Source organism: Hylobates moloch, unplaced genomic scaffold (assembly GCF_009828535.3).
Source record: "Hylobates moloch isolate HMO894 unplaced genomic scaffold, HMol_V3 SCAFFOLD_19, whole genome shotgun sequence".
In the NCBI taxonomy this organism is placed as follows: Eukaryota; Metazoa; Chordata; class Mammalia; order Primates; family Hylobatidae; genus Hylobates; species Hylobates moloch.
In genome coordinates this window covers 6,538,625-6,560,621 of record NW_026652294.1, presented here as the reverse complement: position 1 = coordinate 6,560,621, position 21,997 = coordinate 6,538,625, and the positions used below count along the sequence as shown (strand labels likewise).

At 49.0% G+C, this 21,997-nt stretch overlaps 2 protein-coding genes across 5 annotated transcripts in view; one reads left to right on the top strand and one right to left on the bottom strand.

Annotated features, from left to right (window-relative positions):
- CRYBB2 (crystallin beta B2) overlaps positions 1–21,997 on the bottom strand; it is a 679,427-nt gene that overhangs the window by 620,708 nt on the left and 36,722 nt on the right. The window lies entirely within an intron of this gene.
- Positions 1–21,997, top strand: part of KIAA1671 (KIAA1671 ortholog) — a 247,451-nt gene that overhangs the window by 219,935 nt on the left and 5,519 nt on the right. For all 4 annotated transcript variants that reach the window (XM_032139557.2, XM_032139558.2, XM_058431683.1 and 1 more), the window contains 6 exons: positions 3,199–3,317; positions 6,618–6,867; positions 9,732–9,906; positions 12,359–12,483; positions 15,704–15,846; positions 21,417–21,499. In XM_032139557.2, the coding sequence (XP_031995448.1) occupies positions 3,199–3,317; positions 6,618–6,867; positions 9,732–9,906; positions 12,359–12,483; positions 15,704–15,846; positions 21,417–21,495 (891 nt within the window). In that variant the 3' untranslated portion in view covers positions 21,496–21,499. The remainder of the gene's footprint in view (positions 1–3,198; positions 3,318–6,617; positions 6,868–9,731; positions 9,907–12,358; positions 12,484–15,703; positions 15,847–21,416; positions 21,500–21,997) is intronic.

Genomic DNA, 21,997 nt, shown 5'->3' with positions numbered 1-21,997 from the left:
TTCCGTTACTCCTAAATGTTTTACAATGAGTAAGGTGTTATGTTGTAACTAGAGACAGAAAAGCTTCTACAGACAGTAGAATTAAGAGTGGACAGCAGCTCTTATTCAGGTCTATGAGTGTAGCCAATTAGCAGGGGTGACTGAGGGATTTATTCTGAATTCCCGTCCTTGTATACACCTCATTCACAGTATTCCCATGAACATCATGGGCTATATGAGTATCTCTAAAAGGCAAGAGAAAGAGAATGGAAAGGAGGTGACCATTTATGGGATGTTTCCTGAGTGCTGGGCCCTGTTCTAGGAGCTGTCAGTTTGCGTCTGTGCCCTGGGGGTGACCATTATATTCTCACTGAATTCTTGTAACTTCTCTGCAATTCAGAGAGGGAAGGCAGAGCCCTGAGGCCACACAGCAGGCTTTTGCCCAGGCGCCCACTCATTCTGCAGGACCACATGGACCACAAGTGCTTTCTCGGCTCGATGTGGTTCCAAAGAACCTGAGAAGAGGCTGGCTCCCCTGCCTGGGAGGAAGATAAACTGCTGAGGAACAATCAGCCCACCTCCGTTAACTGAGCACCTACTGCGTGCCAGGCAGGCTCCAAGAGGGAAACGGAAACATTGGAGCATCCCAGTCTTAAAGGGCACATCTGATGAGTTGCAGAATCCCAGAGCCTGCGTCTGTGCTGTGACCTCCCACACCCAGTTCCCCAGTGCCTAGCATGTAGTAGGTGCTCAGTAAATATCAGTTGCATAATATAACTTATGTGTCACATTCTGCCTGGTACAATTGATAAATCATCCAGGGTATACAGTGGTGGCTCACGCCTGGAATCCCAGCACTTTGGGAGGCCGAGGTGGGCGGATCACCTGAGGTCAGGAGTTCGTGACCAGCCTGGCCAATGTGGTGAAACCCTGTCTCCACTAAAAATACAAACAAAATAGCCAGGCATGGTGGTGTGTGCCTGTAATCCCAGCTACTAAGGAGGCTGAGGCAAGAAAATCACTTGAACCTGGGAGGCAGAGGTTGCGGTGAGCCAAGATTGCGCCACTGCACTCCAGCCTGGGAGACAGAGTGGGACTCCATCTAGGAAAAAAAAAAGTTTAGGGAGGAGATATCACCATGGGTTGCAATAGCTTTGGGTAAGAAGGATGGATAGGGAGGTGGAATGACACAAACAAGGCTGCAGAGGCCAGGAGTGTGTGAGGCTTGTGTGGATATGGTATGTAGTAAGCCAAAGAGTGTGGGATAGAGAGTTTGTTTGGAGCAAGGGTAGGGGATGGGATCAGACAGGAAATTTGGGGGCTCGCTTGCAAGGGGCCTTGGATTTCTGCGTGAGGACAATAGGGAACCCCGGAAGGTTTTTGAGCAGGAGATGATCTGAAGCATATTCCAGCAGAATGTGCCTCCTGATCTCAAATGGAACAGAATGTAAGGAGTAAAGATGAGCCCCGTTTGTCTTTCTGGGCCAGGCTTATGCCCTAACCCCCATCTCCAAATTCCTCATCAAAAGACTGTGACTGGGGCTGGGCGTGGTGCCTTACACCAGTAATTGCAATGCTTTGAGAGGCCGAGGCAGGAGGACTTCTTGAGCCCAGGAGATTAAGACCAGCCTGGGCAACATGACGAGACCCTATCTCTACAAAAAAAATTTTTTTACATAGCTGAGTGTGGTAGTGTGTATCTGTGCTCCCAGCTACTTGGGAGTCTCAGGAAGGAGGATCACTTGAGCCCCAGAGGCCAAGGCTGGAGTGAGCTGTGATTGCACCACTGCACTCCAGCCTAGGTGACAGAGTAAGACCTTGTCTCAAAAAAAAAAAAAAAAAAGGGTGACTGAGAGCGTCATTCAAAGCTCAGGCAGCCAAGGCCATCTGAGTCATCAGTGTGCCAACGGCCCATCCAAAGATTGGACTTTTGGTTTTGTCTTGAGGGCACCAGCTTCCCCACTCAACAAAGCACAAGCCTAAGTGGCAGCCACTTCAGTGGCCACATCACAGGGAATGGGCTTTTAATTTGCAAAGCAGACAAATGAGGGAAGACAGCAGTTCAGTCATTTAATGGGGATTTATGGCCTTTCCACTGTGTGCCAGGCTTGGCCCTGTGGTCATGTCTGTGCTAATCAGCACCCTTGCTCCCTGCCTGCCCTTTCTGAGGGCCCAGGCCAAAGGCTGAGACCAGCAACAGAGCAGGTTGCAAGAGCCCAAGGGATTGATGTTGCCTGAAGTACAGTGGTTTGGACCTGGGGGTTGAATTCCACTTCACTGGCTGTTTACTGGCTATTTGATTTGGGGCGTGTAATTTCATGTTTGTTTTTTTTTTTTTGAGATGGAGTCTCTGTCGCCCAGGCTGGAGTGGCGCAGTCTTGGCTCACTGCAGGCTCCACCTCCCGAGTTCACGCCATTCTCCTGCCTCAGCCTCCCGAGTAGCTGGGACTACAGGCGCCTGCCACCACACCCGGCTAATGTTCTATATTTTTAGTAGAGATGAGGTTTCACCATGTTAGCCAGGATAGTGTCGATCTCCTGACCTCGTGATCCGCCCACCTCGGCCTCACAAAGTGCTGGGATTACAGGCGTGAGCCACAGTGCCCGGCCATAATTTCATGTTTTTAAGCCTCAATTTTATCATCTGTAAAATGGGGATCGTAATAAGATCCACCCTATGGGATTGTGGAGGGACTGTAGTTCAACCAGGTGATCTCATGTCAGGAGCTCAGCCCAATGCCTGTCCCAAGTTTGGTGCTCCACGGATGTTGTGTCTGGTGATGCGATTGGGAAACACGGTGGTGGTAGGAACCTGGGCAGGCGGGTGCATGGAGCTTCCCCCAGCCAGATCCATGAGTCTGAGTAACACTGAAGATGAGAGAAGTGTGCCCAGGCTGTGTACTGAGAGGAGGAGAGAGGGCCATTGAGGTGGGGGCCAGGCGATGCCCTGCAGGGCTCCACATGCCAGGTAGGGTGACCACTTCATCCCAGTTTGCCCACTTTTAGCACTGAAAGTCCTGTATCCTGTGATATCTTGGCAAACCAGGACGATTGGTCACCCTGGTGCCCAGCCAAGATGTCTGGCCCCACTTAGGAGGGCAGCGGGGAGCTGGGATGGGTTTGAGTGGGGGGCCATGCGATCTGATTTGCGTGTCAGCCGGGACAGGGGTTCTGAGTACATTTCCTGGTAGAAATCTCACATCTGGCTTGTCTTTGCAGGACCAGCTGAAGCAGTGTTTCTCCCGGCGGCCTGCTGAACCCAAGGACACTGACACCCTCGTGCACGAAGCCGGCAGCCAGTATGGGACGTGGACAGAGCAGTGCCAGAGCGGGGAGAGGTAGGACACGTGCGATGGGATTCTGGCTGCAAAGGGAGCAGCTGGGCTGGAGTTGCTGCAGCCCACCCACCTCCTGATTTCTATATTGCTAAAACCTCCAGTCTGTAATTATAAGAGGAACCCATTCTGGTTTTAAAAAAGAAATTAGGAAGTACAAAAAAAAACTAATAAAGATTATGGGCCGGGTGCGGTGGCTCACATCTGTAATCCCAGCACTTTGGGAGGCCGAGGCGGGCAGATTGCCCAAGCTCAGGAGTTCGAGACCAGACTGGGAAACATGGTGAAACCCCGTCTCTACTAAAATACAAAAAATTAGCTGGGTGTGGCAGCGTACGCCTGTAATCCCAGCTACTTAGGAGGCTGAGGCAGGAGAATCACTCGAACCTAGGAAGCAGAGGTTGCAGTGAGCCGGGATTGTGCCACTGCACTCCAGCCTGGTGGAAAGAGCAAGACTCCGTCTCAAAAAAAAACAAACAAAAAAAAGATTATGAGTCAGCCACAGTGGCTCACGCCTGTAATCCCAGCACTTTGGGAAGCCCAGGCAGGCAGATCACTTGAGGCCAGGAGTTTGAGACCAGCCTGGCCAATATGGCGAAACCCCATCTCTACTAAAAATACAAAAAAAAAATTAGCTGGGTGTGGTGGTGGGCACCTGTGATCCCAGCTGCTCAGGAGGCTGAAGCATGAGAATCACTTGAACCCGGGAGATGGAGGCTGCAGTAAGCCAAGATGGCGCCAATGCACTCAATCCAGCCTGGGTGACAGAGAGAGACACTTTGTCTAAAAAAAAAAAAAAAAAAAAGAGAGATATGACATATCCAAGATAGGCAAATACCATAGAGACAGAAAACAGATGAGGTGCTGGGGGTGGGGAGGGAATGGGGAGTGGCTGCTTCATGGGTACCTGGTTTCCTTTTGGGGTGATGGAAATTTCTAGGATGACAGTGATGATGGCTCCACAACACTGTGACTGTCTCACATGTGACCAATGGCAAATTGTATTTTACCACAGTGATAAAAATGATAAAGTCACCAATATTAAAGTTGGGAGGGGGGTGATAGAATTGAAAATGGATAAGAAAAAGTAAAAGGAAAGCAAAGGTTTTTTACAGTGCCCAAGAAAGCTGTTTTTCCCACTGACCCATGAAATATGTGTTTAGTTATGAGCTTACTTAAATTTCTTTAGAATACCCCTGCAAGAGCACTGGACTGAGAGTCTGGAAACCCAGGTCTTGGTTTTACACATGTCACTGTGTGACCCTAGGAGCCCCTTCCTCTCTCGGGGTGTCCATTCCCCAGCTCTGACTTGGGACCTGTGGGACCTGGAGCGTGGACTTGGGTGCGCCCCTGAGGGGGTGCTCCCTGCTGTCCCACAGAGACACTGCAGCTTCCCCTCCTCTGGCCACCCCAGGAGCATGGCGCATCCAGCCTTGGACAGTGGTGCCACCTGCTGTCTCTCGGTGGTGTTACCTTCATCCCGTGTAGATTTGCCTCAGTCCACCTTACAACCTTAACATCCTCCATATGACAAGTAATAAAATCATCCCAGAGCTGACAGAAAGCACGGTGAAATGCCAGCACACCTGTGGAAAGTTCTGCTCAAGGGAGCAGCCTGGTGGTCTTGAGAGTAGGCCCACTTGTCAGGTGTGCCCACCTGTCCTTTCTCAAGGCAAGGGTTTCCCATGACCTGGAGGCTTTGCTAGGCTATTGGCTTAGGTGTTGTTTTTAATATGTGGGCGGAGGCAGGGCAGGAGGTTGTTAATGACTTGAATTATCTGTAAATTTTCTATCTTACGTGGTTCCAATGACCCAAGCGATAGCTGATTATACTATCATAGGAAGAGATTTCAGAAGTAGGAGAGAGCCAAAGACATGGACGCTGGAGTCAGACTGCCTGGGCTCAATCCCAGTCCTGCTGCTGGGGGCAAGCTAATTTACATCTCTGTGCCTCAGTTTCCTCACCTTTAACAAGGTGAATAAGAATACTTAAGTTCATGAGGCCAATTATATTAGTCTGTTTTCACACTGCTATACAGAACTGCCTGAGACTGGGTAATTTGTAAAAGAAAGAGGTTTAATTGACTCACAGTTCTGCAGGGCTGGGGAAGCCTCAGGAAACTTACAATCATGGCAGAAGGTGAAGGGGAAGCAAGGCACGTCCTACCTGGCAGCAGGAGAGAGAGAAGGGGAAGGTTCCACACACTTTTAAACCATCAGATCTTGTGAGAGCTCACTCACTATCATGAGAACAGCAAGGAGGACATCTGCCCCCATGATCCAATCACTTCCCCCCACCAGGCCCTTCCTCCAATTTGACATGAGATTTAGATGGGGACACAAATCCAAACCATGTCACCAACCCTAACTTGTAGGATTGTGGCAGTTATAGGATAATCCTCATAGGATTGTTGGAGAGGATTGAATGACACATTTTTTAGCACAATGCTTGGCACATAGTAAGTGCTCAGTAGATTTTTATTAAATGACTGAATGAATGAGTGAATGAAATAACGCAGGTCCCACCACCTGCTCTTCCATGGGTAACTGCTGATAACAATTTGATCTACATCAGCATTGCCCAGCAGAAATACAACGTGATGATTTGATCCTTATGCAATATATACTTGTATTGAAACACCACTCTGTACCCCAGAAACATGTGTAATTACTATGTACCAATTATAAATAAAAAAGAATTACAACATGAGCTGCAAATGCAAGACATACATGTAATTCAAAATGTCCTGGTAGCTACACCAAAAGAATAAAAAGAAACAAGTGAAATTCAATTTAGGGATGTATTTTATCAGAACCAAGGGATTCAAAATACTATCATTTCCACATGTAATTAACATGAAAAGTTATTAGTGAGGCAGTTTACATTCTTTTTTTCCATTCAAAGTATTGGAAATCCAGTGTGTAAGGTATAGGAAATCCAGTGTGTAGGATACTCACGGCATCTCAGCTCTGTCACTTGCTCCATTGCAAGGACCCAACAACCACCTGTGATAAGCAGCTTCTGTCCAGGACAGCGCAGGGCTAAAGGATCTTGAGTGGCACAGGACTGACTCCTCCTGTTCTGCACCTGGCCAAGCGTTCCAGGCAGTGCCTTAAACAGCACCTCGCTGGCACATCTTGTGCTGTTTCCAAAGAGGGTCTTCTGCTGGGATGTTCTGTCTGTTGTTACCTGGCTTATAAAACATACCCCAAGCTACGCTGCCTGCAGCATCTTTCACTTGAAATCCCGTTCTCTGAAACATTCTCCATAACTATGTCTCCCTTCATTCCCTTTTTTGGCAGCTTGGCCACTGAGTCCCCAGATAGCAGTGCCACATCGACAAGGAAACAGCCCCCCAGCAGCCGTTTGTCTTCTCTGTCCTCCCAAACGGAGCCCACCTCGGCTGGGGACCAGTATGACTGCTCCAGGGACCAGCGGAGCACCAGCGTGGACCACTCCAGCACTGACCTGGAATCCACCGACGGGATGGAGGGGCCGCCCGCACCGGACACCTGCCCTGAAAAGAGAGTGGATGACTTCTCCTTCATCGATGTAAGTCGGTAGCCAAGAGCATTTCTTCTTAAATGGAAATTCCAGCCTCTCTCTGTGAATTGCCACTTCAGGTGTAGGTGTGCCAGGGACCCTTGGAGTGGGTACAGAGGGCACCGTCTTTGAAATGGGACTCACTTATGCATGTATCTTGGACCTACGATACACCTGCTGTGTGTCTTGGGGGCAAATGTCTTTACCTCTCTGAGCCTCAGCTTCCTTATCCACTTGTAACCAGCATCATCAGCTCCACAGCCTCAAATACAATTGCATGCGTTCAAATTAAAACTGATCTAAGCCCTCACCTGCCAGATAAGCAGGGAGTCTGACCACTTACCCCTGGGAAGTCACCCTGGGGTTTATAGTTCCAAGCATGAAGAGCCTGGAGTTTGCTCAGAATGATTCTGCTGAACGTTCTCACTAAGGTCTTGCTTGGTACAACAGTGTCCCTGGTATCAGGGGATTCAGCTGTCTCTGTAGTGGCTCTTCCAGGACAGAAAGTCCCCTCAGGCATGGGCACCTTTCATGGGGGTCCCAGGGAACAGCCCCTAGCACTCAGCTCTTTCAGGTCCCAAGCACAGCCAGGATGTCAGCTGCCCCAGCATAGCAGGTCAAACGGTCTCCTGCTCTAGCACCTTCCAGACCAGAACTTGTCCTCCTTTCCCCTGGGAGCCCCACCTCCAGGAGTCAGGCAGATCTTCCTTTTCAACCCTTGAAACCCAGAGGTGATGTCATTATTCTCCTCCCATAACAATAGGGCTACCTGCCCACTCTCTGGGGGTATGGAACATCTGCGAAATGTGAAAGGGACCCTCTCTCCTGGCAGTAAAGCCTCCCACCTACACACTTGGGCATGGCTACCCACATTTCCCCAGAGGAGGAACACCGCTGCTTTAGAAAAAGGGCTTCCTTCAGGGCTTCAAAGAGGATTCTCCTTCAGTGTATGGCCAAGGTCTCTCACTGGCACCTCTAGATCAGGGCAGAGACACACAAGCTGAGTCTTGATTAGGGAAACCCATTATATAACCATGGCCATGCCCACCTCCCTGGGTGTCATCAGGATTTAGTTGGGTGATATATTCAGTTATTCACTCAACAGACATGTATTGAGATCTTGCTGTGTGCCTTACCTGCCAGCATCATGTCACTGCATCATGAACTTTCCTGCTAGAATGCTAAGTGGTTCCTTCTTGATGTCCATTATAAACAACAGTCACTGAGTGTTGACCACTGGCCCAGACACATGTTAATAACCCCAGAGGCAAAACTGCGTGCCCATTTTGCAAATTAGCAAATTGAAGTGGCCATGGAGTGACTCTAAATGCTGGTGTCCCTAAGCATAGGTCTAATGCTTACTGAAATTATACTGAGGTTTATGTGTGATGCCCACCACGATTTGGGTCTCCTGTGGGGATACTGAGGTTTATGTATGGTGCCAACCACGATTTAGGTCTCCTGTGGGGACGGTTTGGAGGCCAAATGGGGAGGTGAAGGCGGGGCCCTAGGGAATCCAGTCTCTGTACCAGGCTGAGGACGCAAGGGTGGCACCATCTTCCCTTCCAAGCCAGCCCCTCCGTCAGTGTGATTCTGTCCTGCTGTCTCGGAGTCTGAAAACCTGGCTCTATTAAGTGGCTGAGAAGCAAGCCTGCCTCTAGGTGCAGCAGGCACTTTCTGATTTCCGTCCTTCCCCCTCTTTTACTGGTCCCATGCAAGTCTCCTCACAAGACACCACTGTGGCTGGTTTGGGGAGTAGCTATGATCAGCTCCTTCCACCACCCCATTGGGACTTTCGTTACTTACCATCGTTGGGAAATGATTCATTGAAATTAGCCTGTCATCACTGACTTAGAAGGCCTTGGGTGATGGAATTTCTCCAAAGTGGACCTAGGCGGAAGAAACCAACATTTCATGTAAGAACGTAAGCTTGCCGGAAAGAGCTCTTGGCTGTGAGCCTTGGTCAGGCTCTGTCTGAAACAAGGGCTTTCCACACCTGAGCGCAGGGCGTTCTCTCAGCCACTGTAGGAAGGAGACACTCTGTTTATCTCCTTTTTATAAATAGGGACACCCAAGCTCAGAGAAGTGAAGCTCATTGCCCAAGGTCACACAGCCAGGATTCGAACCCAGCAGGGTTTGAACCCGAGCTCTGAGCACTTCACTGCTGTCTCCCGGGAGAATTCTGAGCCAGGCGCTTCCCATCTCCTTACTGGGGCCCACCCAGATGGTCTGCATTCCCCACCCTTTCACTGGGGATAGTAGTGACTTGGCAGCCCTCACCGACCCCCCACCTGTCGCAGCTCAGAGTGTGAGTCTTCAGGGATGCCTGAAAATGGATGCCTGATGTTTAGTAAGCTGCCCCTCCCTTCCCACCTGCACCCTAGATTATGTGAGTAACGGAGGAATTCCACGAAGAACCTCTCAACCCAGGGACTCTGTGTGAATACAGTTGGCAGAAGGATTTAGTTAGATGTTGAATCCGTTATTCATTCAACAAACAAACAAACATTTATTGAGCTCCTGCTGTGTACTGATCATTGCTGTAGATTACATGCTTTTCTGGTGGATGTCACTGGGAGGGAAAAGGCATTCATATTATGTGACTACTGGGTGCCAGGCAGCCAGGCACTGTACTAGGGCACTCAAGGTTCATTATTCCACCTGACTTTTGTCATCAGCCTATGGGGTATGTTTTATGGGGAAATTTAGGCTTTGGGTGTTAGGTTACTATTAAAATGTGGAAGCCCTGGCCTAGGTACCACCTAAATAGACTCTCATCTGTCAACGAAGCTGTGTACCGCCAACTGTGTTGTGGTACCCTCCATTGATGGTTCCCTTGATTTTTTTCCTCTTCCTCCCTGCTGCTCCCAAAGCAAACCTCAGTCCTCGACTCAAGTGCCCTCAAGACCCGGGTGCAGCTCAGCAAGAGAAGCCGCCGCCGGGCCCCCATCTCCCACTCCCTCCGGCGCAGCCGATTCAGTGAGTCCGAGAGCAGATCACCTTTGGAGGATGAGACTGACAACACGTGGATGTTCAAAGACTCAACGGGTATGCCATGCCTTCTTTCCTCCTCAGACAGCACATTGAACAGCAGGAAGGATTTAGACTAAGCCCTACGAAAAAATTCTTGACTTGGAAGGCTGTAGATCATTAGAACACAATTACATAGGAAACTGATTTCTTGTTATGCAGAACTTATCAGAAACTAGGTAAAACAGTGTTTTGAAGGTTAGTATATTGATTGAGGCTCTTTGAGTTACAAGAGACAGAGACAGTGTAATAAGGTTTTACTATTTCTGCTTTTATTTTGATTAAATTCACCCCTGTATGCTCTTTAGGTTTGCTCGCTGGTCTTTTTTCTATATTCCTGAGTTGAAAGATCAGTCCATATATTATCAATCTTTTCTGTTTTCTGATGCATCATTTAAGGCTATACATTTTCCTCTAAGGACTACTTTGGCTGCTTACCGTATCAAAACCTGAGCTGAATCTTGAAGAATGGATAATAATGAGTTAGGGAAAGTTATTCCAGGCAGAAGTATCAATAAGATCAAAGGGACAGAGATGTGGAAAGAACATTCTGTGTGTGGCAGGAGCATCTCTAAGCAGTTTCGTGTTGCTCAAGCTGGGAATAGCAGGATATGCTGGAAAGGTAGGCAGGGGCCAGATCATGGAGATCCCTGATGCTTTGCTAAGGAGTTAGATTTCATCTGTAGATGGAGAGCCATGAAAGACTTTTAAGAAGAAACAGGCCGGGCACAGTGGCTCATGCCTGTAACCCCAGCACTTTGGGAGGCCGAGGTGGGTGGATCACGAGGTCAGGAGATTGAGACCATTCTGGCCAACATGGTGAAACCCTGTCTTTACTAAGAATACAAAAATTAGCTGGGCATGGTGGCACGTGCCTGTAATCCCAGCTACTTGGGAGGCTGAGGCAGGAGAATCACTTGAACCCAGGAGGCGGAGGTTGCAGTGAGCCGAGATCGTGCCACTGCACTCCAGCCTGGTGACAAAGCTAGACTCCGTCTCAAAAAAAAAAAAAAAGAAGAAGAAGAAGAAACAAAATTTCTTGCAATGGAAACTAGAGCAGCTGACCTGCCCACTCTATCCAGACACAGCCTTTAGTCCTCAAAAACATATCGTAGGTGCCTTTGTTCATTTGGGATTTGCCCATAGCAAACATTAGGTTGTCAGACCAGGCTCTGAGTTGAGTGAGGGGCATTGCTTCTGACCAGATATCTTAAAGAAATGCTTGGGCCGGGCGCGGTGGCTCACGCTTGTAATCCCAGCACTTTGGGAGGCCGAGGCGGGCGGATCATGAGGTCAGGAGATCGAGACCACGGTGAAACCCCGTCTCTACTAAAAATACAAAAAATTAGCCGGGCGTGGTGGTGGGCACCTGTAGTCCCAGCTACTCGGAGAGGCTGAGGCAGGAGAATGGCATGAACCCGGGAGACGGAGCTTGCAGTGAGCTGAGATTGCGCCACTGCCCTCCAGCCTAGGGGACAGAGCGAGACTCCGTCTCCAAAAAAAAAAAAAAAAAAGAAATGCTTGGAGAGTTCTCTCTCCCACTCCTATCACATTTCTATTACTAAAAGAAATGTTTAAGTGCCTCAGGTGAGACCTCTCTGCACTTTCTTGGTTTTCTGAGCCAAGCTCTATTAAGCCACCTAGAGCAAATGAAGACCATAATAGGGACAAAAGCACACAAATACCCCCAGCTGGAATGTGGCAGCAGCACCTCTAGCTCCCGTCAGCCTTGAGGAGCCGGCCAGGGGCTGGATGGGGAAGGCTGGTTCTGTGTTTTCTTAGCGTACCTCAGTTCCCGGGGTAGCCCAAGGGCTCCAGAGCACCAAGTCTTGCCTCGTTCATCCCCACCCCCTCCTCCAGTCCTCACTGTGCCCATGCCAGCATCCTGGTCTCAGGGAAGTAGAAACTCCTCCCATATCACTCCTGGAAGAGGGGGACAGGCAGCCCATCACCCAAAAGCTTGAGTTATCAGCTCGGCCTCAAGCACGGGGCTGGGGTTAAGTCCTGGAAAGGGGAGCCAGGGTCAAGGAAAATGGCTTCCTGGTCCACCTTTGGGCCGCCTTTCCATAAGACACACGAAGCTCTCCACATTCTCCTCTGAGAGCATAACCTCGGTGCATTGTTGGCTGAAAGCATTCCTATCTACTTTCCTGCCTCCGCCAAAGATTTCCTTCTATTTCCCTGACTTGGAATGAGCCAAGGGCCCAGGAGATGGGTTTGCCTGTGTCCTCCCGCAAAAGAAAACCTACTCTGCCTGTTGTCAGTATCTTCTGGCAAGAAGCAGAGTTGTGGGAAGAGAGAGCATGAAAGCAGGCACCTGGGTGGTCCTCATCTGTAAAATGGGCCATAGTGTCTTCTGTGCAGGTCTGATGTGAGCACTGCATGAAATACTGTGTGCAAATTATCTGGCACGTAGGACCTCAATACGTGGCAGCTGCCGATGACTTCAGTGCCCTTTTCTTTGCAACAGAAGAGAAATCACCCAGGAAGGAAGAGTCAGATGAGGAGGAGAAGCCATCCAAAGCTGAGAGGACCCCCGTCAGCCATCCTCAGAGGATGCCCGCGTTTCCAGGCATGGATCCGGCAGTGCTAAAGGTACCAGACCTCTCACCAAGAGTCACCTGGTGGGCGTGCTCCTCAACCTTAGCAGCATAAAGAACAGATTCCAGCCAGGCACAGTGGCTCTCGCCTGTAATCCTAGCACTTTGGGAGGCCGAGGCGGGCGGATCCCGAGGTCAGGAGATCGAGACCATCCTGGATAACATGGCGAAACCCTGTCTCTACTAAAAAATAGAAAAAATTAGCCGGGTATGGTGGTGGGCGCCTGTAGTCCCAGCTACTCAGGAGGCTGAGGCAGGAAAATGGCGTGAACCTGGGAGGCGGAGCTTGCAGTGAGCCGAGATCGTGCCACAGCACTCCAGTCTGGGCGACAGAGTGGGACTCCATCTCAAAAAAAAAAAAAAAAAGATTCCTTCCTTCCTTCCTTCCTTCCTTCCTTCCGTCCTTCCTTCCGTCCTTCCTTCCTTCCTTTCCTTCCTCTCTTCCTCCCTCTCTCCCTGTCTCCCTCCTTCCCTCCTTCCTTTTGTCCCTTCTTCCTCCCCCTTCCTATCTCTTTCTCTGTTTCCTCCCTCCCTTTCTCCTTCATTTTCTCTTCTTTCTTTCCTCCCTCCCTTTCTCTTTTCGTCCTTCCTTTCTTTTTTGTCCATCCTTTTTTATCCTTCCTTCCTCCTTCCTTCATTCCTTCCATTTTTGAAATAGTTTAAGATTCAAAGGAAGTTGCAAAAATAACCCAGGGAGTTTCTCCATACCCTTCACTCAGCTTCACCCACGTGATACTATTTCACATGACCATAGCACATTGGCAAAATTAGGGAATTGGCTTCTACCATTAACAATACTACCAACTTACTTGGATTTCACCAGTGGCCCTGTGTTGCTTAATCTCCGCTTTCTGACTCTCCTCCGCCCCCAAACCTGCTGCTCTGTTTGGTGTCATAGCTAAGCCTTGGTTTGCTTATCTGTAAAGTGGGCTGAGAATCCAACTGGTGACGCTCACCAGTGCTGAGCGTCAGAGAAGCAGGAGTGAACAAACCCAGGCTCCTGAAGCCCTTGAGGAATCCGGTCTGCTGGGGAAGGCAGGCACAGAAAATGATCATTTCGATACCAGATGACACAGGAAGCCAGTTCTGGAACCACGTCCCAGTCTCCCAAATTGCACCAGAATGCCAACTGTATTACGCAATGCCGAGGGAAAGGCTGAGCTGCCTCCCTCCTCCCCACCTCCAACTCTCACAAGTGTCTCTCATAGTCCTGGAACCAAATGGCACTTAATTTGGGTGAGGAAAGAGGCCCTTTTGCCCCCCTGTTCTGTGTCAGACATCATGTGCTTGCAAACTCACTTTATGCTCCAGCAACCTAGCAAAAGGTATCTCTTCTTTCCCCTTTTATTGAAGAAATGAAGGCAAACAAGCCTGAACTGTTGGTGGAATTTCTCAACTCTGTGTATCCCAAGCAGGCCACGCAATCCCCATGTGGGAGCGCCGTGACTCTTGCTCTTGTAGTAGACGGAAGTTTTGCTTTTCTGTCATTTCTTCCAAGAATAGAAAGTCAGGCAGTAGTAGATGCGTGCTTGTGTCTGTAATTGATTTTACAGGCCCTTAAAGTGTGAACATCTTTCAGTCACTAGAACTAGGTTGGAGGTTTTCTGACTTTCTTTCCCTCCCTCCCTCCCTCCCTTCCTTCCTTCCTCTTTCTCCTTCCTTCCTTCCTTCCTTCCTTCCTTCCTTCCTTCCTTCCTTCCTTCCTCCCTCCCTCCCTCCCTCCCTCCCTCCTTCCTTCCTTCCTTCCTTTCTTCCTTCCTTCCTTCTTTTTTTTGTTTTTTTGAGACAGAGTCTTGCTCTGTCGCCCAGGCTAGAGTGCAGTGGTATGATCCACTGCAAGCTCCGCCTGCCAGGTTCAAGCGATTCTCCTGCCTCAGCCTCCCGAGTAGCTGGGACTACAGGTGCCGGCCACCATGCCTGGCTAATTTTTTGTATTTTTAGTAGAAATGGGGTTTCACTGTGTTAGCCAGGATGGTCTCAATCTCCTGACCTCCTGATCCGCCTGCCTCGGCCTCCCAAAGTGCTGGGATTACAGGCGTGAGCCACCGCATCTGGCCTTCCCCTCTCCCTCCCTCCCTCCCTCCCTTCTTTCCTTCCTTCCTTCCTTCATTTTCTTTCTTGCCACAAAGCAAATGATCTTATAAGGTAGCCTAACGCAGGAGGCAGACAGCCACAGGCCCTGGGTGTAGGTGAGATGGAGGCCTTGGGGCTCCCATGTGGATGCACCGAGTAACTGCTGAGGCAGATCTTGGGATTCCAGAACACAGCTCCAGTCCACTGTGCTCTGTGAAAACGGAGCTCTGGCCATTCATTCATCAATGTTAGCTTAAACTTTAATCTCTACCACAACAGTTTTAGGCGATTATTAACAACCAGGGGAGGTTGCAGGGCTTGTCCTGGAAAGAACCCTGGAGTTGGGCTACAGGCAGACCCGGTGTGAATCCCAGTTCATAAAAGCTGTGTGACTTCGGGCGTGACCTTTGAGCTTTGGGCTCTCTCGCCCTGTAAAATGAGGAAAGCCAGGATCTGCCCTAAAAGAATCATACACACATGGAACGAACTCACATTTGTCATATTACTTGAGCCTGGTAGAGCACAAATGATGGGTGATCAGTGCACAGAAGCTATCAGTGGACAATGGTGATGACTGCTGTTGCCGGGGGCTGACCCAGCATGCCTGGGAGAGAGAAGCCACTTGCCACCACTCACACCTCAGGTCCCGCAAGGGAATTTTATGCACACCATTGTATTCCATTCCCAACATGCCCTCCAAAAATGGGTGGATATTTGCCCTCTGGTTTTCTTATGGGACTCTAATGGACTGTCAAAAACTTCATTTTATTTACATGGCTCCAGGAGTAAGTAACTGAACGGAGCTAAGCTGCAGCTGTTGGATGGAGGGAGCTGCTCTCTCCATGTAGGGTTCTCAGGGTGGCATGCTGTGCGCTGAGCACACTACAAATGGTGGCTTTTCAGCAAAAGAGAATATGATTATGTGGGGTTTGGGTGGTGATTCGATCTTGGGGGTCGAGGGTGGCTGCCTGGAATGCCAGACCTCTGACTTTTCTCAGCCCCCATGTTTCCTGTCTGGGTTTATTCTGATTCAGGGAGCCCCGAGTGTTTACAGAAGGCTCATCGTACCTGACATTGCCATGGGAGGGGGCCCTTCACCAGACAAAGGGCGGTTTACAGACTCAGCTCTCTTCTCTCCCCAGGCTCAGCTGCACAAGAGGCCAGAGGTGGACAGTCCTGGCGAGACCCCCAGCTGGGCACCCCAGCCCAAGAGCCCCAAGTCCCCCTTCCAGCCTGGGGTGCTGGGCAGTCGCGTGCTGCCTTCCAGCATGGACAAGGATGAGAGGTGAGAGGTCTTGGGGAATGGGGGTCCTTCTCCTTCCAAACTCAGGCTATACTTTTAGAGAGGTGCTTGCATCGGTTTTAGAGCTGAATAGAAGAGAGTTTCAACTTTTTAATTTTCTCTAGCAGCAGAAGCTTTGTTCATGTGAATTCTCAACACTCGGATACCTGAAAAGTACAACAGAGGCTGGGGAAGCAGGCCAGGAATCAGGCCAGCTGGCCTCTCCTCTTCCCCCGCCCCCTGCCACCTCCTACATGGAACGCCAGGGCACCATTGTTGGAGAACTACTGATCCAGTTTAGCCCGCTCCAGACCGATGGGGAAACTGAGGCATTCTCCCTCCTCTTACCCTTCGGGGAAGTATCTTTATCTTCAGAGATCTGGGGGACCTGGGAAGGTGGATCAAAGGGCGTGGCCAGGTTGCATGAGATCAGTTTCACTCCCTCCTTTCATGGAACAGCTGTCCCGATCCTGGGCTGCTCTGTGTAGAGATGAGCACAAAGCAGCTTCTGCCCCGCAGGAGGCTCTCAGACTGGGGTGTTTCAGCAGCTGGAGGTGGAGGTTAGGAACAGGGGATCTAAGGTCACACAGCCAGGGTTTTAATTCCAGCTTTGCTGCTTAAGAGCTGCATGACGTGGGAAAAGGTACTTGACCTCCTGAACCTCAGTTTCCTCTTCTGTAAAGTGGGTTTTCTAACCTCCTAACCTTCTGAGGTGGCCATGAGAATGAAACAAGAGTGTGTCTAAAGCCCTGTGCCTGAGCCCTGGGATGCAGAAGTACTCAGTGAAGCAGAGTGGAAATCTTACCATGAGCACTGTTAACCCATGAAAGTTAGGGATTGTTCCTGATGCTAGATTTGTAATGATAGTAAGTGCTGGCTGGATCAGAGCAAGAGTGGGTAAGCTATGGCCCACAGGCCAAATCCAGCCCACATCTGTTTTTGTAAGTAAGCTTTATTGGAACACAGCCACATGCATTCATTTATGTATTGTCTATAACTGCTTTAGTGCTACCACTGCAGAGTTAAGAAGTAGCACAGACGCCCCACAGCCCACAGAATCAGGAATATTTTACTCTCTGGCCCTTTCTCTGACCCCTGTGATGGAGGGAGGCAGAGGAAGGGCTCATAATGCACACTTGAGGATGGGCGGCAGAAAAGACTTCCAGCTGGGTGCAGTGGCTCACGTCTATAGTCCCAGGACTTTGTGAGAGGATCACTTGAGGCCAGGGGTTGGAGGCTGCAGTGAGCTATGATTGCACCATTGCACTCCAGCCTGGACTACAGAATGAGACCTTGTCACGAAAAATAAAAAAATAAATAAAGAAAAGAAAAAAAATTAGCTGGCTGTGGTGGCGCATGCCTGTCTGTGGTCCCAGCTACTCCAGAGGCGGAAGTGGGAGGATCCCTTGAGCCCAGGAGATGGAGGCTATGATCGTGCCACTGCACCCCAGTCTGGGCAATGCAGTGAGTCCCTGCCTCTCTAATAAAAAAAAAAGAAGCTTCCAAGAGAAGGAGATACTTGAACTGAATCATGGTGGACAGTTGGGTCTTAGCTAGACCACGGGCAGTGAGAGAGGATCCCAGGCTAAAGCCACTGCACATGCAAAGGCCTGGAGGCCAGATGTACCTGGGAGCCTCAGGCAGTGTAAAATGCATAGCACAGAGTGGGCTGTGGGAACCAGAAGGTGAGACATTAGAGAAAGACAGGGCCATAGTTGAGACAGTGCCTCCCTGCTCTGGTAATGCCAGAATTCCGGCTCCAGAGTCAGTGGAGGGCTCCAGCATTTCTCTGTGGCTGGAGGAACCCGCAGACTAGGGTCTCAGAGGCACCTCTGGAGGCCTGCGCTTGTGTTCCACTATTAGGCAAAGCTTGGCTGAAGTCTGGAGTACCCTAGACCCCCATCTGCCCAGGGGGCCCTCTTCTTCCTCATTCCTAGGCTGGCAGGCATAGCAGTTGGAGGCCTGCCCCTAGACTCCAGAGTCACCTCATCTCTCATCCCCTCAGGTGCAGACCCCCACTGTACCACCAACCAGGCCAGCATCTTTTCCGACCCCTCCAGGGCCACAGGTCTCAGGAACTTTCTCTGAGAACAGAATTAGTCACGTCTTGTGTGCATGTGTGTTTGATTATAAAAGCAGTAGATCTTTACTGTAGAAAATACAAAAAGAATACAAAGGGGAAAAGAAAATCATCCACGATCCTACTGTGCAAAGACCACTACTGTTGATATCTGGGCATCTCTCCTTCCATTTTCTTTTTCTTTGTAACGTAGCTGAGATCACGACGTTTGCGTAGTTTGATTCCTCTGCTCCGTGTTCTATATGAATGTTTTCCCGTGCCCGTTTAACAATCTTCATAAACATGATTTTTTTTCTTGAATAAAGTTTTAAACAATGGTGACTTGATTGGTTTTTATTTTGCTTTTTTTTTGTTTTTGAGACAGGGTCTCACTCTGTTGCCCAGGCTGGAATGCAATGCCGTGATTATAGCCTCAACCTCCCCAGTCTCAGGTGAATCCTCCCGCCTCAGCCTCCATGAGTGGCTGGGACCATAGTTGTGTGCCACCATGACTGGCTAATTTTTGTATTTTTTTGTAGAGACAGGATTTTGCCATGTTGCCCAGGCTAGTCTCGAATTCCTGGGCAATCGTCTGCCTCCCAAAGCACTAGGATTACAGGCATGAGCTACCGTGCCTGGCCTGACTTTATTGTTGTTTATTACAATGATGTGTTCTCATTATAAGAAATTCTGAGAACACAGAAAACTGCTAAGAAGAAGGTAAAAAAATAAAACTCAAAAGTAGTACCGTGTAGATGGTGGCTACTCAGATGTATTCACTTTGAGAAAATTCATTGAGCTGTGCACATTTTGATTTGAGTACCTTTCTGTATGTGTTCTTCCATTTAAAAAAGTTTGAACAGGCTGGGCATGGTGGCTCACGCCTGTAATCCCAGCACTTTGGGAGGCCGAGGTGGGTGGATCACAAGCTCAGGAGATCAAGACCATCCTGGCTAACACAGTGAAATCCCGTCTCTACTAAAAATACAAAAAATTAGACGGATGTGGTGGCGGGCGCCTGTAGTCCCAGCTACTTGGGAGGTTGAGGCAGGAGAATGGCGTGAACCCAGGAGGCAGAGCTTGCAGCGAGCCGGGATGGCGCCGCTGCACTCCAGCCTGGGCGACAGAGCAAGACTCCATCCCCCAAAAAAAAAAAAAAAAAAAAAAAAAAAAAAAAAAAAAAGTTTCAACAAATCTCACCTCCCCAAAACAATTATTGTTGACCTTCGATAAAAGGCATCTCTGTATGTCTTATGGGCATTGTATTGTTCAGAGTTCTCCAGAGAAACAGAGCCAGTCGGGTGTGTGTGTGTGTGTGTAAATACAGTTGATCCCTGAACAAGGCAGAGATTAGGGGTACTGACTTCCTACTTAGTCAAAAATCTGCATGTAGCTTTTGACTTCCTAAAATTTAACTACTAATAGCCTAGTGTTGACCAGAAGCCTCATTCATAACCACATACGTATATTTTATATGTTATATTTTATATATTCTTACAATAAAGTAAGCTAGAGGAAAGATGTTATTAATAAAATCATAAGGAAAAGAAAATATATTTCCTGTTCATTAAGTGGAAGTGGATCATCATAAAGGTCTTCATCTTTCATCCTTGTTGTTTTCCCATTGAGTAGGCTGAGGGGGAGGCAGAAGAGGAGGGATTGGTCTTGCTGCCTCGGGTGGCAGAGGCAGAAGAAAATCCAAGTGGACCCACACAGTTCAAACTGTGTTGTTCAAGGGTCAGCTGTATATACATGTACATAAATATATATATATATATATATATATATATATATATATATATATATACACATACACGTGTAGATGCATGTATGTATGTATAGAGATTGATTTTAAGGAATTGGCTCATGTAATTGTGGAGGCAGGCAGGTCCCAAATCTACAGAGTAGACCAGCAGGCTGGAGATGCGAGAAAGAGTTGAAGTCCAAAAGGCTTCCCTCTTCTTCCTGGGAGGCCAGTCTTTTTCTTTTTTTGTTTTTGAGACAAAGTCTCACTCTGTCGCCCAGGCTGGAGTGCAGTGGCGCCATCTGGGCTCACTGCAACCTCCGCCTCCCAGGTTCACGCCATTCTCCTGCCTCAGCCTCCCGAGTAGCTGGGACTACAGGTGCCCGCCACCACATCTGGCTAATTTTTTTGTATTTTTAGTAGAGACAGGGTTTCACCGTGTTAGCCAGGATGGTCTCGATCTCCTGACCTTGTGATCCGCCCGCCTCGGCCTCCCAAAGTGCTGGGATTACAGGCGTGAGTCACCGCACCTGGCGAGGCCAGTCTTTCTCTATTCAGGCCTTCAACTGAGTAGATGAGGCCCTTTCATATCATGGAGGGTAGTCTGCGCTACTCAGCACCTACTGATTTAAATGTTAACCTCATCTAAGAAAAAATATCTTTGCATAAACATCTAGAATAATGTCTGACCAAATATCTGGGTACACATTAGGTTTAAGTTGATGCATAAAACTAACCATCACAGACACTTACCTGGATAGAGAGATGGAAGGATGAATAGCTATTTGCATGACAAATAGATGGATGGAAATAATTTTATAGGACGAATTTTTTGTTTGTTTGTTTGCTTTTTATGGAGAATGGGGTTTCACTGTGTTGCCCAGGCTGGTCTCAAACTCCTGGGCTCAAGCTATCCTCCTGCCTCTGCCTCCCTAAGTGTTGAAGTTACAGGCACGAGCCACTGTGTCCAACCAAGATAAATTTTTATACCTGCAGATTATCTCATAGAACGGATATATTGTGATTTATTTCAGTGGTTCCCAACCTTTTTGGCACCATGGACCAATTTTGTGAAAGACAGTTTTTCCACAGAGCAGGGCTATGGGGGGTGGTTTTGTGATGATTCAAACACATTACATTCATTGTGTGCTTTATTTCTATTATTATTACATTGTAATTATAATGAAATAATTCTACAACTCACAGTAATGTAGAATCAGTGAGAACCCTGAGCTTGTTTTCCTGCAACTAGATGGTTCCATCTGGGGGTAACGGGAGACAGTGACAGATCATCAGGCATTAGATTCTCATAAGAAGCTCGCAACCTAGATCCCTTGCATGCACAGTTCACAATAGGGTTCACACTCCTATGAGAATCTAATGCTGCTGCTGATCTGACAGGGCGCAGAGATCAGGTGGAATGTGAGTGATGGAGAGCGTCTGTGAAATACAGATGAAGCTTCACTCACTCGCCCACCACTCACCTCCTGCTGTATGGCCCCGTTCCTAACAGGCCATGGACCAGTATCGGTCTGTGGCCCAGGGGGTTGGGGACCCCAGATGTATTTAATATTCCCTATTGTTGGACACTGTGGTTAATTTCTACTTCTTGCTTATCAGTCCCGTTAATACGGGCATCTTTGCCACCTCTGAGTGCTTGCCCCAGCCCCGCCTGGGCCCAGGGATAGACAGTTGGGACCACTCAGTCCTGCCCACAAGGAGCCCACAGTCTGGTTTCAACTAGTCTCTTAACTGGCTTTGTGGTTTCAGGTCGGATGAACCCTCTCCCCAGTGGCTAAAGGAATTGAAATCCAAGAAGAGGCAAAGTCTTTATGAGAACCAAGTTTGACCAGGTATGAAGGGGCTCTGTTGGGGAACCTGGGAAGAGCCCTGCAGTCACAGGAATGGGGAACTCAGGGGGGCCACACCTCAGAGACTGGGGCTGTTGTACCCAAGGAAAGAGTCTGTGCAAGGGGAAAAGTGAGGAGTGGGGGGTGTTCTGAGTTCCTGCAAAGAGAATGGTTATGTCTGTTTCCATTTAGGGAGAAAACAAAGCTGGGCTGCCTGGAGAGGGGGAAAGGTACCAGGCCAGGAGGCAGGTGACTGGGGCTCTGGGCTCATGCACTTGGCTGGCCCTTCTAGCTGCATCACAGTCCCCTCTGATAAAACAAAAGAGCGGGACATCAGAGGTTAGCTTAATTAGAAATGGTTACTTGTTTTTTTTTTTTTTTTTTTTGAGACGGAGTTTCGCCCTTGTCACCCAGGCTGGAGTGCAATGATGCAATCTCGGATCTTGGCTCACTGCAGCCTCTGCCTCCCGAGTTCAAACGATTCTCCTGCCTCAGCCTCCC